Here is a 19,526-nt window from a genome sequence, read left to right on the forward strand (position 1 = left end):
AATTTTTAAGAAATGAATATAAAGCCGGGCATGGTGGCGCACGCTTGTAATCCCCGCGCTTGGGAGGCTGAGACAGGAGGATCGCACAGCTCTGAAGCCAGCCTCAGCTACTGAGTGAGGCTCTCAGCAACTTAGTGAGACCCTGTTTCCAAATAAAGTATAAAATAGGTCTGGGAGGATAGCCCGGAGGTAGAAAAGCCCCTTGGTTTCTCCCCCAGTACCACCAAAAATATATATATATAAAGAATCTAAAATAGCTGAATGTGGTGGAACATACCTGTGATCCCAGTACTTGGGAGGCTGAGACAAGAAGATTGCAGATTTGAGACCAGCCTCAGTAATTTAGCAAGATTGCCAGCAACCTATAGAGACCTGTTTCAATATCAATCGATAAAAAAGCAAGTAAGTAAGTAAGAAAGAAGGGCTTGCGATGTATCTGAGAGGGAGAAGCCCCAGCATTCAATCCCTAGTAATACACACACACACATATACACACATAAAATCTAAAAGAGCAGCCACCCACAGAGTGGCACAGGCCTGTAATTCCAGTACTTGGAAGGCTGAGACAGAAGGATCTCAGGTTCACGGCCAGCCTCAGCAACTTAGGGAAACTTCAGCAATTTAGGGTAACTGTTTTCAGATTAAAAAGGGCTGGGGGTATAGCTCAAAGATAGAATATCCCTGGGTTCAATACCCAGCACTCCCACCACCCAAAAAAAATACACACACACATGAAACCATCATATGACCTACAACTATACTCCTGGGCATTTATCCCAGAAAAATGAAAACTTATATTCATATAAAAAAAACTATCAACAAATGTCTACCAGCAGGTTTTCTTTCTTCCTTTCTTTGCTTTTTTTTTTTTTTGTGTGTGTGTGTGTGTGTGTGTGATACTAGGGATTGAACTCAGGAGCATTCTACCTCTGAGCTACTCCCCCACCCTAATTTTTATTCTTAGCTTATTTTTTTTTTTTTTTTTTTGGTGGTACTGGGGTTCCTGGAAGCCCTTCTACCTCCGGGCTACGTTCCCAGACCTATTTTATATTTTTGAAACAGGGTCTCTTACGCCAGCGCGGCTGGCTTCGAACCTGCGCGATCCTCCTGTCTCCGCCTCCCAAGCGCGGGGATTACAAGCGTGCGCCACCACGCCCGGCTTAGCTTATTTATTTAAGGAAGTATTTTTAATGTCCTTTTGGACTGGGGATCGAACTCATGGGGGTGTACTTGCCAGGCAAGCGCTTTACCACTGAGCTACACCCCAACCCCTATTTGTTATTCTTTAATTTTGAAACAGGATCTGAGTTGCAAAGGGCCTCACTAAGTAGTAGCTGAGGCTGTCCTCGAACTGTGATCCTGTCTCAACCTGACAAATGCTGGGATTACAAGCGTGTGCCACCATACCCAGCTTCTATTTTCATTTTGAAACAGGATCTCACTAAGTTGTAAAGGGCCTCACTAAGTAGCCGAGGCTGGCCACGAAGTTGCGGTCCTCCTGTATCAGCCCCCTGAGTACTGAGATTACAGGCATATGCCACCATGCCTGGCCCCACCATCAGCTTTAACTGTAATAACCCAAAACTGATATTAGCCCACATGTACCTCAACAGGTGAATAGTTAAAACACACTGTTATACATTCATATAATGGGACACGACTAGGCAATAATAAGGATAAGACTACTGGGACATAGAATGACTCCAGTCAACCTCCAGGGAACTATGCTCAGTTAAAAATAAAACAACAAACCTGCCAGGTGTGGTGGTGCACACTTGTGATCCCAGCATTTGAGAGGCTGACACAGGAGGATCATGATTCGAGGCCAGCCTCAGCTAGTTAGTGAGGCCCTTTGCAACTCAGTGAGACCCTATTTCAAAATAAAGAATAATAAATAGGGCTGGGGGTGTAGCTCAGCGGTAGAATACCCCTGGGTTCCATCCCCAGACCCGCAAAAAAAAAAAAAAAAAAACAGGGCACTTACTAAACAATATATCATCTTTGAAATGAAAAGCAATATGTAATAAAACTGTACAGAATATAAAAATCATACAAAAAAGTACAAGGAAAACTGAAGAAAAAGATTTTAGATTGGTAGATTTTATCAATAAATAAATATTTATATCAATAATGACATAAGGATTTTTGTATGTGTTGGGGGGGGTGTCGCGAGCATTCTACTTTTGAGTTCCATGTCCAGCCTGTATTAATTATTTTGAAACAGGAGCCGGGTGTGGTGGCGCACGCTTGTAATCCCAGCTCTTGGGAGGCTGAGAAAGGAGGATTGTGTAGGTTCAAAGCCAGCCTCAGCTACTTAGTGAGATTCTCAGCAACTCAGTGAGACTCTGGTTCCAAACAAAGCATAAAATAAGTCTGGGAGTATAGCCCAGAGGTAGAAAAGCCCCTGAGTTCTACCCCCAGTACCACCAAAAAAAAAAAAATATGAAACGGGGTCTCACTAAGTTGCAGAGGCCCTCACTAAGTTGATGAGGCTGGCCTCAAACCACAATCCTCCTGTCTCAGCCTCCCAAGGACTAAGATTACAAGCATGCACCGCCATGACTGGCTTAGACATTTATAATATCACAGCTGGAGGAAAGTGGGCCACATGTATAAGAAGTCTCTCTATATGAGTTGTTAAAATTGCATATGAATCTCCAATCATCTCCATAAAAATTTTAGTTGTCAAGCCGGGCGTGGTGGCGCACGCTTGGAATCCCAGCATTTGGGAGGCTGAGACCGGAGGATCGCAGTTCGTGGACAGCCTCAGCTACTTAATGAGGCCCTCCGCAACTCAGTGAGACCCTGTTTCAAAATAAAGAATAAAAAATTGGGCAGGGGGTGTAGATCGGAGGTCAAATACCTCTAGGTTCCATCCCCAGACCCACAAACAAAAAAAAAAAATAATTAGTTGTCAAGCACTCATAGAACTAGAAATAGAGGAATTTACATATCTTTATTGGAAAGTACTTATAAAAAAAAAAACCTATACAAGCTGTGCATGGTGGACCATGCCAGTGATCCCAGTACTTGGGAGATGAGATAGGAAGATCACAGGTTCAAGACCAGCCTTAGTAATTTTGCAAGACTCTCAGTAACTTTAGTGAGATCCTATTTCAAAATAAAAAACATAACAGGAGACGGGCGTGGTGGCGCACGCTTGTGATCCCAGCATTCGGGAGGCTGAGACCAGAGGATTGCGGTTCGCGGACAGCCTCAGCTACTTAGTGAGGCCCTCTGCAACTCAGTGAGACCCGGTTTCAAAATAAAGAATTAAAAAATTGGGCAGGAGGTGTAGCTCAGAGGTCGAATGCCCCTGGGTTCCATCCCCAGACCCGCAAAAAAAAAAAAAAAAAAAAAAAAACAGGGCTAGCTGGGGTGCAGCTCAGAGGTATGATACACCCGGTCTCAATCCCTAGCACCATATACACAAAAAAGCCTATACAGGAAACATCAAACATCAAACTTTAACTGTGAAACACTGATTGTTTTACCATTAAAACTTGGAAGAAGCCGGGCGTGGTGGCGCACACTTGTAATCCCAACACCTGGGAGGCTGACACAGGAGGAGTGCAGGTTTGAAGCCAGCCTCAGTTATGTAGTGAAGCCCTTCGCAACTTAGCAAGATCCCGTTTCAAAATAAAGAATAAACCGGGCGTGGCGGCGCACGCTTGTAATCCCAGCACTTGGGAGGCTGAGACCTGAGGATGGCAGTTCGAGGACAGCCTCAGCTACTTAGTAAGGCCCTCTGCAACTCAGTGAGACCCGGCTTCAAAATAAAGAATAAATCGCCGGGCGTGGTGGCACACGCTTGTAATCCCCGCGCTTGGGAGGCGGAGACAGGAGGATCGTGCAGGTTCGAAGCCAGCCGCGCGCGCTGGCTTAGGAGACCCTGTTTCCAAATAAAAATGTAAAAATAGGTCTGGGAGTGTAGCCCGGAGGTAGAAGGGCTTCCAGGAACCCCAGTACCACCAAAAATAGATAGATAGATAGATAGATAGATAGATAACAGATAGATAGATAGAATAAAAAATAGGCTGGGTGTGGTGGCACACCCTTGTAATCCCAGCATTTGGAAGGCTAAGAAAGGAGGATCACAGTTTGCAGCCAGCCTCAGCTACTTAGACCCTTTACAACTCAGTGAGACCCTGTTTCAAAACAAATAAAAAAAATTAGGGCTGGGCTGCGTGCGGCGGTACAGGTTTGTACTCCCAGCATTCAGGAGGCTGAAACCAGAGGATCGCGGTTCACAGACAGCCGCAGTTACTTAGTGAGACCCTCTTCAACTCAGTGAGACCCGGTTTCAAAATAAAGAATAAAAAATAGGGCAGGGGGTGTAGCTTGGAGGTCAAATGGCCCTGGGTTCCATCCCCAGACCCGCAACAAAAAACAAAAAAATTAGGGCTGGGTGTGTAACTCGGGAGGTAGAATGATCCTGGGTTCCATCCCCAGGAAAAATAAAACACACACACACACACACACACTCACACACTCACTCACTCTCTCTCTCTCTCTCTCTCTCTCTCTCTCTCTCTCTCTCTCTCTCTCTCTCTCAAAAGGCTGGGGGTGAAGCTCGGAAATAGAATGACCCTGGGTTCCATCCCCAGGAACGCAAAAAATAAAAAAGGGAACAAGCCAGGGGTGGTGACGCACACTTGTAATCCAAGTATTTGAGCGGATGATTTAGGAGATCGCAGGCGTGTGGACAGCGCGGCAACTTAGACCCTGTTTCAAGATAGGAAATAAAAAGGGCCCGGGGGGAGGGAAGCTCTGAGGTAGAACGCACGCGAGTTAAATCCTCAGTACTCAGTACCACACACAAACACACACACATCCCCCCCAAGCAGTCAGGAGCAAGTCGGGCATGGTGGCACAATGCAGGCTGGCAGCTAGTCTCAGCAACCTTAAAGCAGGGTCTCACGAAGTTGCGGAGGGCCTCGCTAAAGTAGCTAAGCTGGCCGCGAATCTGTGATCCTCCTGTGTCAGCCTCCCAAGTACTGCGGTTACAAGTGTGTGCCACCACGCCCAGCTGAGATAATGTTTAATATCACTCAGAGGTAGGAATGCCGCTGGGTTAACATGGAGTTTCCGTGAACGCTACTCATGTCATTTTCTAAGAAGCGAATGCCTTCAATGGCTGGCTGCTCCCTCCAAACCAACAACAGCGAGGAAAGGCCCTAAGCAGAGCAGGCTCCTTCTCTACTCGCCTGTGCTCGGGTTCATCGCAGGCCGTGGAGGAGAGCTCGTTTCTTCTGATTCTTCTGACGAGTGCGCCAAAAAGTCATGAAGCTTCTGCACCAAGGTGTTCAACTTGCTTTCACTAGCAAGAGAAAAATATAAACAACGTCCTTAATTAAGATGGCATATATTGAAATAGAAATCTCTAACAAACTAAAAATCTACCCATACTGTAAGTTTTCTGAGGCTAGAAATCCAAAGTAAGAGGGAAGAAATTGAATATTACTTCACTGACAAAACAAAAATATGACTAATACAACCGACCGGTACACTTATTTAGGATAAAAACTTCACGTGTGGTAAATGCCCTCATCCGCTCAACACAGAACTATGTTGAGAAGCTTCAATGCGCTGTGCTGACACAGAAATGAAACGTTAATTTCTTTTCATTTTGGTCCTGGGATGGAACCCAGGGGCATTCTACCTCCAAGCTACACACCCCAGCCCTATTTTTTTATTCTTCATTTTGAAACAGAATCTCACTAAGTTGCGAGGGCCTCACTAAATTGCTGAGGCTGGCTGTGAACCTGCAATCCTCCTGTCTCGGCCTCCCAAGTACTAGGATTCCAAGCGTGGGCCGCCACACCAGGCTTTGGAAAATTATTTTAAATGAGCCAGGTATGGTAGCACACACCTATACCACCAGTATTTAGGAGGCTGAGAAAGGAGGATCAAAGGATCTAGACCAGTATATGCAATAATTTTGTGTGTGTGTGGTACTAGGGATGGAACCCAGGGGCTTTCTACCTCCAGGCTACACTTCCAGACCTATTTTCTATTTTATTTGGAAACAGGGTCTCACTAAGTTGCTGAGAGCCTCACTAAGTAGCTGAGGCTGGCTTCGAACCTGTGCGATCCTTCTGTCTCAGCCTCCCAAGTACTGGGATTACAAGCGTGCGCCACCACGTCCAGCTGCTATATGCAATATTTGTGTGTGCGTGTGTGGGGGGGGGGGTACTGGGGTTCCTGGAAGCCCTTCTACCTCCGGGCTACACTCCCAGACCTATTTTTTAACTTTATGTGGAAACAGGGTCTCTTAAGCCAGCAAGGCTGGCTCCGAACCAGCGCGATCCTCCTGTCTCAGCCTCCCAAGCGCGGGGATTACAAGCGTGCGCCACCAAGCCCGGCAGCTATATGCAATATTTTAAAGAGACTTTATTTCAGAATAAATAAATCATACTAGCTAGGCATGGTGGCCCAGGTTTGTAATCCTAGTACTTGGGGCGCTGAGACAGGAGAATCACAGGTTCGAGGCCAGCCTCAGCATGTAATGAGATTCTTAGCGATCTAATGAGACCCGGTTTCAAAATTAAAATAGGCAAGCCAGGCATGGTGGTGCACACTTGAATCCCAGTACTTGGGAGGCTGTGACAGGAGAATCACAGGTTCAAAGCCAGCCTTGGCAACTTAGCAAGGCTTTCAGCAACCTAGTCAAACTGTTTCCAAATGAGCAATCAAAATCGGGCTGTGGAGTATGATCTGGAGGTGGAATGCTTCTCAGTTTAATTCCCAGCACCAAAAAGTAAAAAAATAAAAATTCAAATAAGGCTGAGGGTGGAGCTTGGGTGTAGAATGCCCCCTGAGTTAATCCCCAGCACCACAGAAAACGGGGGGGCGGGAGAGGAAAGCAAACCTAATCGCTTTAGTCAGCTTTTGTGTTGTTGCTGTCACCAAAGTACCTGACAAGCACAACTTGGAGGAAGAAAGATGTATTGGGGACCCACGGAGTTAGAGATCGCAAAGGTCTCAGTGCAGGGTTGTCCAGCATGGTGGCAGCGCTTTAGGGCAAGGGAGAGGAGGAAAAGCTGCTCTCGCCGCATCCTGTCACTTCAAGGTGGCCAAAAGCAGAGAGAGAGAGAGAGAGCCAGAGAAGGGGCCAGGGCCAGATCACTCCCGAGGCCAGGCCTCCAGCCACGCCCAGCACCGGCCTGGCTGCACTGTCTAACACAGGAACTCCTTGGGGACACTTGCATTTTGGTCGTACTGGGGTGGAACCCAGGGGCTTTTTACCTCCGGGCTATACTCCCAGACCTATTTTCTATTTTATTTGGAAACAGGGTCTCACTAAGTCGCTGAGGCTGGCTTCGAACCCGCACGATCCTCCTGTCTCCGCCTCCCAAGCGTGGGGATGACAAGCGTGACCACCGCGCCCGGCTGGGGACACTTGCATTTTGCGGCAAGAGGGGTTGACCCCAGAGCGTGCTACCTCCTAGCTGTGACATCAGCCCAATTTCATTGTTTTTCTTGAGACAGGGTCTTGCCGGGTCCCCGGGCGGCTCGCCATCTTGCTGAGACTGCCCGCAAACCTGCAATCCTCCTGCGTCAGCCTCCAAGTACTGGGATTACAGATGGGCATTACCACGCTCAACTCACATTTTAAGTCATAACTCCACAATTATCAAAGAAACCAAATAAAATTTGGAGCTGACAACTACAAAAATGGAAATGAAAACTCTCTATAGAAGGGTTCAAAAGATTTGAGCAGAGAGATTTTCAAGAATCAGTGAAGGTAGTCCAATGTAATTACCTAGTATGAAGATGGGAAAAAACGAGTAAAAACTAACCGTTTTAGAAACTACCAGACCCCACTAAGCATGCCGACACCAACACAATGAATTACAGGAAAGTATGAAAAAATAGAAATAATATTTGAAGAGATAATGGCCCCCAAAACCTTCCCAATTTCATGAAACATGGGGAACTCCATATCCAAGAAGCTAAAATAAAATATACATAGAAGACAATACGCAAAATAAAACCATACATAAACACAAAGAAATTCATACTGAAATGCGTCAAACTGTCTAAGGCCAAAGAGGATCTCAAAATGAGCAAGAGACGTTGATAGGCATGGGGCACCCTCATTTTGCGGGTGCTAGGGAGGAGCCACGCGTATTCTACCTCCCAGCTGGACTCCCAGCCCAGCCTGCTCATTTGTTTCTTTTGAAATAGGGTCACTAGGTTCCTGAAATCCTCACTAAGGCTCGTCTGGAACCGCTAACCTCCTGCTTGGCCTCCCAAGTACTAGAATTACAAGCGTGGACCACCACGTCTAGCCCATTAGCCAATCCCCAGCACATTTTATTCTTTTTTTGTTTTGAAATGGTGTCACTAAGTTATTACACACTAGCTTTGAACCTGAAGTCCTTCTGTCTCGGTCCCCCAAGTACTGGGACCACAGGCCGACACCATGAAGCCCAGCTCTGGGCATCCACAGTAACAGTCAACCTTCAACAACAACCGAACACAAGGGGACCAAAAGAAAGGGGGGTGACATTTAGTGTGCCCAAAGGAAAAGTGTTAACAAAGGATCAAAATTCTTCAAAAATAAAATAGAAATTACCAGAAAAAAAATGAAAGCTAAGGGAACTCATGACTAGCAGATCTGCCCTATAAGAAATTTTTAATTCTTTCAGACTGAAATAAAAGAATAGTAAAGAGTAACCTAAAATTAAGAACAATGTTAAATACTCAGGTAAATATCAAAGCTAGCATAATTGTAATTTGGTTTGTAATAACTGAGTCTCTCAGCCAGGTGTGGTAGCACATGTCTATAATCCCAGTTCCTGAGAGACTGAGACTAGAGGATCACTGACTCAAGGACATTCTCAGCAGTGTAGGAAGGCCTTCAGCAACCTAGAGAGGCCCTGTTTCCAAACAAAAAATAAAAAGAGCTACAGATAGAGTCTGGAAGTGCATATATGTATATATGCACATACATATATGCATACATGCATACATACAAGAGTCTCTACTTAAATCCATAATCAAAACTATGCAAGAAAATGAAAAAACAAGGACCAGATGGCTTCATTGGTGAATTTTATTAAATATTTAATGAAGAATTATAACCTAGTGCTGTGGCTCAGTGGTAGAGTGCTTGCCTGGCTTGCAGGAGGCCCTGGGTTCAATCCTCAGCACTAAAAACAAACAAACAAACAAACAAAAAAGGCCCGGCGTGGTGGCACACGCTTGTAATCCCAGCATTCTGGAGGCTTAGACCTGAGGATTGCGGTTCGAGGACCGCCTCAGCTACTTAGTGAGGCCTTTTGCAACTCAGTGAGACCTGGTTTCAAAATAAAGAATAAAAAATCGGGCATGGTATGTGGCTCGGAGGTCAAATGCCTCTGAGTTCCACCCCCAGACTCAGAAAAAAAAAAAAAAAAGAATTACAGGTGGGTGTGGTAGTGCACGCTTGTAATCCCAGTACAGAGGCTGAGACAGAAGGATCACAGGTTTGCAGCCAGTCTCAGCTGGCTGAGGCCCTCTGCAATTTAGTGAGAGCCTATTTCCAAATAAAAAATAAAAAAATAGGTCTGGGGGTGTAGCTCAGAGGTAGAATATTCCTAGGATCAATCCCTAGTACCACAAAAAAAAAAGAATTATAACTATCTTCCTCAAACTCTTCCAAAAATTAGAGAAACACTTTCTACTCACTCTAGAAGCCAGCAATACCCTGATACCATAGTCCAACAAAGACATCAAGAGAAAAAAATTCAGCCAGGAATGGTTGCATATGCCCAGTACTTCAGAGGCTGAGACAGGAGGATCACAGGTTTGAGGCCAACTTCAGCAACTTAGCTAGACCCTTTCTAATTTAGCAAGACACTATTTCAAAACAAAAAATTATAGGTGTGTGGTGGCACACGCCTATAATTAAGATCGCAGGTTCGAGGCCAACCTCAGCAATTCAGTGAGATTCTCAGCAAATTAGTGAGACCCTATTTCAAAACAATAATAAAGGCTAGAGATATAGGTCTGAGGTAGACCTGGGATCAGGCCTCAATGTCAAAGTTAATACATACATACATACGTATGTATATACATAATAGGGCTGGGAGTGTAGCTTGGTAGGATGCCCCTGGGTTCAATACCCAGTGCAATGAAAAACAGAAAATTCCACATCAAGTTCCCTAGTGAATACTTAAGTATAAACCCTAAACAAAAGACTAGGGCTCAGAATTTAGTAGCATATTAAAAGGATTAGCTGGGGTAATAGCACAGGCCAGTATTTCAAGCTACTCCGGGAAACTGGGGTAGATTATCTTGGGCCAGGATCTTTTGAGCCCAAGGTCTGAAGGGCACCCTGAACAACACAGCAAGAAAGATTACAGAACACGATCAAATGAGAAATAAAAGGGTGAAAGGAAAATACATACACCACGCTGGTGGAGTAACGGGGGAGACCGTGTGTCCATCTCAACTGATGCAGAAAAAACATCTGAGGAAATCCAACACTTCGCCAGGCGTGGTGCCACACATTTGTATTCCCAGGACTTGTGAGGCAGAGACAGGAGGATGGCAGGTTCGCCTCCAGCCTCAGCTATTTAGTGAGGTCCACCACTACTTAATGAGACCCTGTTTCAAAATAAGGAATAAAAAAACAGGGCTGGGGTGTAGCTTGGAGATAAAATGCCCCTTGATTCAATTCCCATTGGGGGGTGGGGGGCGTGGTGGCGCACACTTGTAATCCCAGCGCGTGGGAGGCTGAGACAGGAGGATCGCACAGGTTCGAAGCCAGCCTCAGCTACTTAGTGAGGCTCTCAGCAACTCAGTGAGACCCTGTTTCCAAATAAAATAGAAAATAGGTCTGGGAGTATAGCCCGGAGGTAGAAAAGCCCCTGGGTTCCACCCCCAGTACCACAAAAAAGAAAAGAAAAGTACTATTTCATATGCTTAAACAACTAACAGGTTGAGTCACTTTTTATATGTGGACTGGTGATTGAACCCAGAAATGTTCTATCTCTGAAATGAAACCCTAGCACTATATTATATTCTTATTTTCTATTCTTATTTTGAAGCACTATCTTACCTCCACTGGCTGAGAACCTCAGATCCTCGAGTCTCAGCCTCCCAATTATTGGAATTAAAGGAAGGAGTCACTATGCCCAGCTAAGCACTTTTTTTGGGCAGTGCTAGGTGTTTAACCCAGGGGCATTCTACCTCCGAGCTACACTCCCAGCCCTGCTTTTTATTCTTTTATTTTGAAACAGGGTCTCACTAAATTGCAGAGGGTCTAAGTAGCTGAGGCTGGCCGCAAACCGTGATCCTCCTATCTCAGCCTCCCAAATACTGGGATTACAGGTATGTGCCACCACGCCCGGCTTTTTCTTTCACCTTTTTTATGAAGAGCTTTAAGTTTACCCTAGTTTCTATAAGAATCGCATTTTGTTTTGTTTTGTTTTGTTTTTGCAGTACTGGGGATTGAAACCAGAGGCATTCTACCTCTGAGCTACATCCCCAGCCCTATGTTTTATTCATTTGGAAACAGGGTCTCACTGAGTTGCAAAGGGCCTCACTAAGCAGCTGAGGCTGGCCGCGAACCTGTGGTCCTCCTGTATATACAGCCTCCCAAGTACTGGGATCACAGGCGCCACCACACTTGGCTTCCCCTAACCTTTTTTTTTTTTTTTTCTTTTTTGGCGGTACTGGGGATGGAAGCCTTCTACCTCCGGGCTACACTCCCAGACCTATTTTATATTTTATTTGGAAACAGGGTCTCTTAAACCAGCTGAGGCTGGCTTCGAACCTGTGCGTTCCTCCTGTCTCCACCTCCCAAGCCCCCAAGCGTGGGGATTACAAGTGTGCGCCACCACGCCCTGCTCCCCTTATCATTTTTAAAAGAACACAGTCCAGGTCTGGCATGGTGGCACATACCATTACTTGTGAGGCTGAGACAGGAGGATCACAGGTTCAAAGCCAGCCTCAGCTACTCAGTGAGGCCCTCTCAACTTAGTGAGACTCTATTTTAAAATTTAAAAAAAAATTGTAGCTGGGGGTGTAACTCAGAGGTAGAATGCCCCTAGGTTCCATCTTCAGTACCAAAAAAATATTAAAATAGGGCTAGAGGTGCCGGTGTGAGGTAGAATGGCCTGGGTTCAAGCCCCAGTACCACAAAAATTTTTTTTTCTAAATTTTTTAAAAGGGCTGAGGGGAAAACAGGTGTGGCAGCACATGCTTGTAATCCCAGCATTTGGGAGGCTGAGACAGGAGGATTGTGGTTGAAGACCTACAAAAAAATAAAAACATAAAAAAAGAAAAATAAAGAAAGAAAAAGGAAACCCTATGGAGGAGCAAATAAGACAACCTAACTGAGGGGATGGGAGGGGGGAAGAAGGAAACTCTCTAAAGCACAGGATGTAGAAGTCAACCACTAAGCCAAGCATGGGAAGGAGGGATGGGGAGGGAGTGGGGTGGGGTTGGGCAGGGGCTAACTGGGTGATGTGTGCATGTATGTCTACACAAGTTTTTTACCCCATTATGATGCATGAATACAATGCGCCAATAATTTTTTTTTTTTTTTGGTGGTACTGGGGTTCCTGGAAGCCCTTCTACCTCCGGGGCTACACTCCCAGACCTATTTTTACATTTTTATTTGGAAACAGGGTCTCCTAAGCCAGCGCGCACAGCTGACTTCGAACCTGCGCAATCCTCCTGTCTCTGCCTCCCAAGCCTGGCCCAATAAAAAAAATTTTTTTAAATAAAGAATACAAAATAGGCCGGGCGTGGTGGTGCACGCTTGTAATCCCTGCGCTTGGGAGGCTGAGACAGGAGGATCATACAGGTTCAAAGCCAACCTCAGGTACTTAGTGAGGTGCTCAGAAACTTATTGAGACCCTGTTTCCAAATAAAACATAATATAGGTCTGGGAGTATACCCCGGAGTTAGAAAGACTCTGGGTTCCACTCCCAGTACCACCAAAAAAAAATACAAAATACAAAATAGGGCAGGGGGTGTAGCTCCGAGGTTGAATAATGCCCCTAGGTCCCATCTCCAGACCCACAAAAAATATATATATGTAATTAATTATATATACTATTAATATATATTATATAGAGATAAGTCTAAAATCACACACACACTCACACACACACACACACACACGGTACTGGGCGTTGAACCCAGGGGCATTCTACTCCCCAGCTCTACCTCCAACCCTTTTTATTGTGTATTTTAGAACAGGATCTTGCTAAATTACTGAGGTTGGCCTTGAACATATGATTCTCCTGTCTTAGCCTCCCAAACACTGGGATTATAGGTGTACATGAGCACAGCTAGCCTTAAATTATATTTTTAAACTTTTGGAAGGGTAATGGGGATTAAACCCAATGGCATTCTACTTCCGTACTCCACCACAATCCTTTTTGATAAATTTTGTAATAGGGCCTCACAGAATTGCTGAGGCTGGCCTGGAACCTGACTCCCTCCAGCCTCAGTTTCCCACGTACTGCGGTTGATTAGAAGCATGTGCTGCCGCTTCTGGTTCAGTCTAAACTTCTTCTACAGTAAAACAGGAATGATTATTTTTTAGCTTCTTGTAGACCAGTAGATCAGACTTGTCACCTCAGATTACAGTGTTTAAAAAGCAATCATTCGGACTTCCGGGAAGATGGCGACCGAGAAAAGCGGGGCTTAAGAGTCCCGCTAACAACCAATCTCCATTACCACAAAAAGAGCGCCTTTCATAGCCAGAAAACACCATCACCAGAAAAACAAAAAAAACCACCAGGCTCCAGAGAGAAAACGGACTGAGAACAGAGCTCAGGGCCACAGAGGAGACACAGGAGCCCGAGGACGCGGCAGCAGCGCCATACTGCCGGCGGCAGCGGCGAACTCAACGGACGGCTACAGCAAGCCAGGTGAGCCGCTGCGGAACAGCCAGGCGGGATCTTTCGGCGCAGACAGCATTTAAAGCTCCCAGTGGCTGAGCTCTGCACACACTGCAGGGATTCAGAGTGGAAATCAAAACCAGAGAAGAAAAAATACGCCAGCCTCATGGCCGAGGGCGTGGCAGAGGCGCCATATTGCCACCGGCGGCGGCAGCAGCAGTGAATTCACCGAGTCCAGTACAGCTACATCTACATACTCAAGAACAGTGAGTCAAATTGCGGGCCACAGAGGAGAAATCGCAGTATTGGGCCTCCTGGGACTTGACCCAGTGAGGGAGTGGTGGTGGCAGAGATATCACACCATAGGAGAACGTGCAACCTGGCACCCCCCATAGTTTAAAGCAGCCTCTATCGACTCCCTGGGTCGGAGACTCTGTGATACAACCCAGTAAAGGAGTAGTGGGGTCTGAGATAATACAGACTCGAGATCCAGAGCACCTTAAGTGAAGCCATAGTGACCCAAGGGAAGAACCCAGAGAAGGCACAAACCTCCGAAATCATGGGAAAGAGGAATAACACTGAAGTAATGAATGTGCACAACCCCACAACATCAGAACCTGATAAAACAGAAAATCAGAGATTTCTAGAAGATCAAATCAGGAAAATAACTGTAGAAATAATAGAGGTGCTTCGAAAAGAACTCAGAGAGAGCCAAAAAGAGATAAAGGATGCAATTAATGAAGTAAAGGCCTCAATTCAAAGCACAAACAACCGATTAGACCACATGGAGAACAGAATCTCGCTCTTAGAAGATGAGCAATCCAAAAATGAATGCATAGTTTCTAATCTAGAAAAAAATATCCAACAGCAGGAATCTGACATTGAAGAAATATGGGCCCATCTTAAGAGAGCTAACCTAAGAATAATTGGAATAGAGGAGGGAAAAGAAAGTGATACCAAAGGGATCAACAATCTCTTCAAGGAAGTAATAGCAGAAAATTTTCCAAATATAGAGCAAGAGGTTGATACACAGATCCAGGAAACTTATAGAACTCCCTTTAGACAGGATCGGAGAAGAGGATCCCCACGCCATATAATTGTCAAAATGACCAATGTGGAAGCCAAGCAGAGAATCTTAAAGGCAACAAAAACAAAGGGCCAACTGACATTCAGAGGCAAACCAATTAGAATCACTCCAGACTTCCCAAACCAAGCCATGAGAGCCAGAAGGGCTTGGAGTAACATATTCCAAACTCTGAAAGAAAACAACTTCCAGCCAAAAATTTCCTATCCAGCAAAACTTTCTATCAAATTAGATGGAGAAATAAGAAGCTTCCATGACAAACAGAAACTGAAGGAATTTATGTCTTCAAAACCAGCGCTAGAGAAAATACTCAAAGAGATTAACTACAAAGAAGAAATAGGTAACACTCACCAGAACCAGAGAAACAAGACTTTCCATCCAACAGACAACTAAGATTGGTTATCTGTGGAGATTCATTATTTATGTTAGTCTTTTACCTATCTCTAAGTTGTATTGTTTGCCTTTATTGTTGTTAATTTTTAGGATTTCTAGTTGGAATATTAATATACCTTCAGATATAGCATTTGGAAATATTTTATCCAATTCTATTAGTAACTTTTAACTCTGTTTACATTGTCTTTGGATATACAATATTTTCTTTTATTTTTTAGGGAGTTTGTATATTCTTCTGTTGCCTGTGCCATTGAAATCATATCCAAGAAATCACTGCCAATTTCAATGTTGTGAGGTTTTATGACCCAGATTTTCTCCTAAAAGTTTATAGTCTTAAGATTTATATTTAGGTCTTTTATCTATTTTGAGTTAATACTTGTATATGGGATTAGGTAAAGGTCCAATTTTATTCTTTTCCATGTAATTATTATTTTTCAACAATATTTAGTTAAAAGATTATTATTTCCACCACCAAATGTTCGTGGAAACCTTGTCAAAAATAACTTGACAATATAGGGAAGAATTTAGCTCTAGGCTTGTATTTAACTCCAATGGTCTATATATCTGCCTTTAGAACAGTACTACACTGTTTCAATTATTGTAGCTTTATATGGTTTGAAATCAGAAAATATATATCTGCTAGCTTTGTTCTTTTTCAAGATCGTTTTGGGTATCTAGAATTCATATTCCATATTAGGATAGATTTTTTTCTGAAAAATAAATATATAAATATATGATAGTTTCACCTAAAAAAACAAAAAAAAATATGCTCTAGTAAGAAAGAAAGCAAAAAGAAATATTGAAATGCTATCTTTAAATCATCAAACGCTTGGTATCAGACAAATGAAACTGTTATGTGAGATTATCATTTTTAATTTTGGATAAATTGCTATAATACTAGATGTCAACCACTAAGCCACGCATGGGAAGGAGGGATGGGGAGAGAATGGGGTGGGGATCGGGTGGGGGCTGACTGGGCGATGTGTGCATGTATGTCTACAAAAGTTTGTATCCCACTATGATGTATGAATACAGTGCACCAATAAAATAAAATTAAAAAAATAAAAAATAAAAAATAAAAATAAAAAGCAATCATTCAGCTTGGAATCCCAGCTTGGAATCCCAGCATTCAGGAGGCTGAGACCCGGAGGATCGCGGTTCGCGGACAGCCTCAGCTACTACTTAGAGCGGCCCTCCGCAACTCAGTGAGACCCGGTTTCAAAATAAAGAATAAAAAATTGGGCAGGGGGAGTAGGTCGGAGGTCAAATGCCTCTGGGTTCCATCCCCAGCATTCAGGGCTGCGGAGTATTGTTCAGTGGCAGACCCTGTGCTTAACATGCACAAGGCCCTATATTCAATCCCTAACACACACAAAATCTTGAAAGGTTGCAGTCAGTGGATTAATTGTGAAGTGGCAGAAAGGTTATCTGAATTTGGATGAAAATTTTAAGGAGAGAAGGAGAGAGAGAGATGGGTGTGGCTGATAACACGAGTGGTGGACTGAGACTGCTGGTGGATATTTGAAGTGCATGCCAGTATGTCTGTATTTTTATGCAGATATAAACAGGTGATGCGTGTCCTGCCATAGAACATTTATTTATAAAAATAGGTGACTGTCTGGTCACTCTGCTAACACCTGACCTTGGAAACCAAATTCTGCATTAACAAGTGCAAATTTACCTTCTCCACAAATTCTTCCCTGAGGTACACCTTGTGGAAACAAATGAACATTCGCAAAGGCCTGGTAGGTGACGCAAGCTTGTAATCCCAGTATTTGGGAGGCCGAGACAGGAGGACCCCAGGTTCGAAGCCAGCCTCAGCAGCTTAGTGAGGCTCTCAGTAACTTAGTGTGACCCTGTTTCCAAATAAAATAGAAAATAGGTCTGAAGGTGTAGCATGGAGGTAAAAGGCCCCCTGGGTTCCATCCCCAGTACCACAAAAAAATTAACATTTGCAAAATAAGCCACATAACAAATCTACATTTAGAATGCTATCAAGCCAGGCGTGGTGGCACAGGCTTGTAATCCCAGCATTTGGGAGGCTGAGACCAGAGAATCACGGTTTGCAGACAGCCTCAGCTATTTAGTGAGGCCCTCTGCAACTGAGTGAGACCCTGTTTAAGAATAAAAAATTGGGCAGGGGATGTAGCTCGGAGGTCAAATGCCTCTGGGTTCCATCCCCAAGCCCACACACAAAAAGGAGAATGCTATCAAATAAAGCCAAAAATGACTAATATAAATCAAATGAGCAACCTAGTGAGACCCTGTTTCAAAATAAATGAACAAAATAAAACAACAAGCCAGGCATGTAGGCACAGGCCCATAATCCCAGTACCTGGGAGGCTGAGACAGGAGAATCACAGGTGCAGCCAGCCTCGGCCACTTTGCAAGGCTCTAAGCAATTTAGCCAAACCCTGTTTCCAAATAAAAAATAAAATGGGCCGGGTGTGGTGGTGCACACTTGTAATCCCAGCATTTGGGAGGCTGATAATGGAGGATCCGGGTTCGTGGCCAGCCTCAGCTAATACTTAGTGAGGCCCTTAGCAACTCAGTGAGATCCTGTTTCCAAATAATGAATAAAATAGGGCTGGGGGCGTAGCTCGGAGGGAGAAAGCCCTTGGGTTCTGACCCCAGTATGCAATAAATAAATAAATAAATAAATAAATAAATAAATAAAACAGGGATAGAAGAATAGCTTAGAAGTAAAATGCCTGTGAGTTCAACCCCTGGCATCACAAAAATAAATAAACAGCCGGGTGTGGTGGCGCCCGCTAGTAATCCCCACGCTTAGGAGGCGGAGACAGGAGGATCGCACAGGTTCGAAGCCTGGCTTAAGAGACCCTATTTCCAAATAAAAATATAAAATAGGTCTGAGAGTATAGCCCGGAGGTAGAAGGGTTTCCAGGAACCCCAGTACCACCAAAAAAAAAATACATACATGCATACATACACACGTACACACATACATACATACGCTAAACAATGAAACTAGTATTACTCAAAACAAGTTAACTGTGTGTGTGGTACTGCAGATGCAACTCAGGGGCATTTGACCTCCGAGCTCCACCCCCAGCCCTATTTTTATTCTTTATTTTGAAACAAGATCTCGCTGAGTTGCAAGTTCTTTTTTACTTTGAATGTTTTGTAGTGCTGGGAATGAAACCCAGGGCTTCCCATCCAGTAGGAAGACACTCTACCACTGAGCTGTAGCCACAGCCATTCTTCTTTCGTTTATATTACTCAGGGTTAAACTGAAGGACATTCTACTCTAAAGTGTCTCCCAGCATTACTTTTGTTATTTTGAAACATGATCTAAGTTGTGGAGGCTGGCCTTGAACCTTGGATCCTCCAGTCTTAGCCTCCCAAATGCTGGGATTGCAGGTATGCACCAAGGGAACCCAGTGCCCACAGCCCTATTTTGACATTTACATGTCAAATATTGCCTGAAAGTCAACTGGCCACCTCAAATAACCAGAATAAGGCCAACTACGAATAGATATTGATCATAGTTACTCAAAACCTATTTATTAAAGCCGGATGTGGTGGCACAGGCTTGTAATCCCAGTACTTGGGAGGCGGGGAGAGGAGGATCACAGGTTCACAGCCAGCCTCAGCTACTTGGCAAGGCCCTCTGCACCCACAGTGAGGCCCTGTTTCAAAGTAAAAATAAAAGAGGGCTGGGGGTGTAGCTCAGAGGTAGAATGCCTCTGGGTTCCAGCCCCAGTACCACACAAACTGTTCATTCAATTCAAACCATCTTTCTGAAAAGTAGGTAACACTTTACAAAGCTTTTGAAAACTTGAGACAGGATCTCCCTAAGTTGATCAGGATGGTCTCAAAGAGAATATACATGCATAGTGGTGCACACCTATAATCCCAGTGCTTGGGAGGCCGAGAGGAGAATTGTAGGTTCAAGGACGGCCTCAGCAACTTAGAGAGCCTCTCAGCAACCTAATGAGACCCTGTTTCAAAACAAAAACTAAAAAGGGCTTGGGTGTAGTTCAAATCTAGAAGGCCTTGGGTTCAATCCTCAGTACCACAAAAAAAAGAAAGGGAGGGAGGGAGGGAGGGGAGGGGAGGGGAGAGGGTGGGGCCGGACATCTCCTATCTCAGCCTTTGGATTCACTGGGATTACAAGTGTGTGCCACTAAGCACAGCTACACTTATCAAGCCCATTCAGAAAGGCACATGTAGAGCCGGGC

At 44.5% G+C, this 19,526-nt stretch overlaps 1 protein-coding gene across 1 annotated transcript in view; it reads right to left on the reverse strand.

Moving 5' to 3' along the window:
• Positions 1-19,526, reverse strand: part of ATRX (ATRX chromatin remodeler) — a gene marked incomplete at both ends in the record, with an annotated part of 162,023 nt that overhangs the window by 135,226 nt on the left and 7,271 nt on the right. The window contains 2 exons of the mRNA XM_080719003.1: positions 5,208-5,348; positions 13,467-13,518. Coding sequence (XP_080575129.1) covers positions 5,208-5,348; positions 13,467-13,518 — 193 coding nt within the window. The remainder of the gene's footprint in view (positions 1-5,207; positions 5,349-13,466; positions 13,519-19,526) is intronic.

This window comes from Muscardinus avellanarius (assembly GCF_963383645.1).
Source record: "Muscardinus avellanarius genome assembly, chromosome: X".
NCBI lineage: Eukaryota > Metazoa > Chordata > Mammalia > Rodentia > Gliridae > Muscardinus > Muscardinus avellanarius.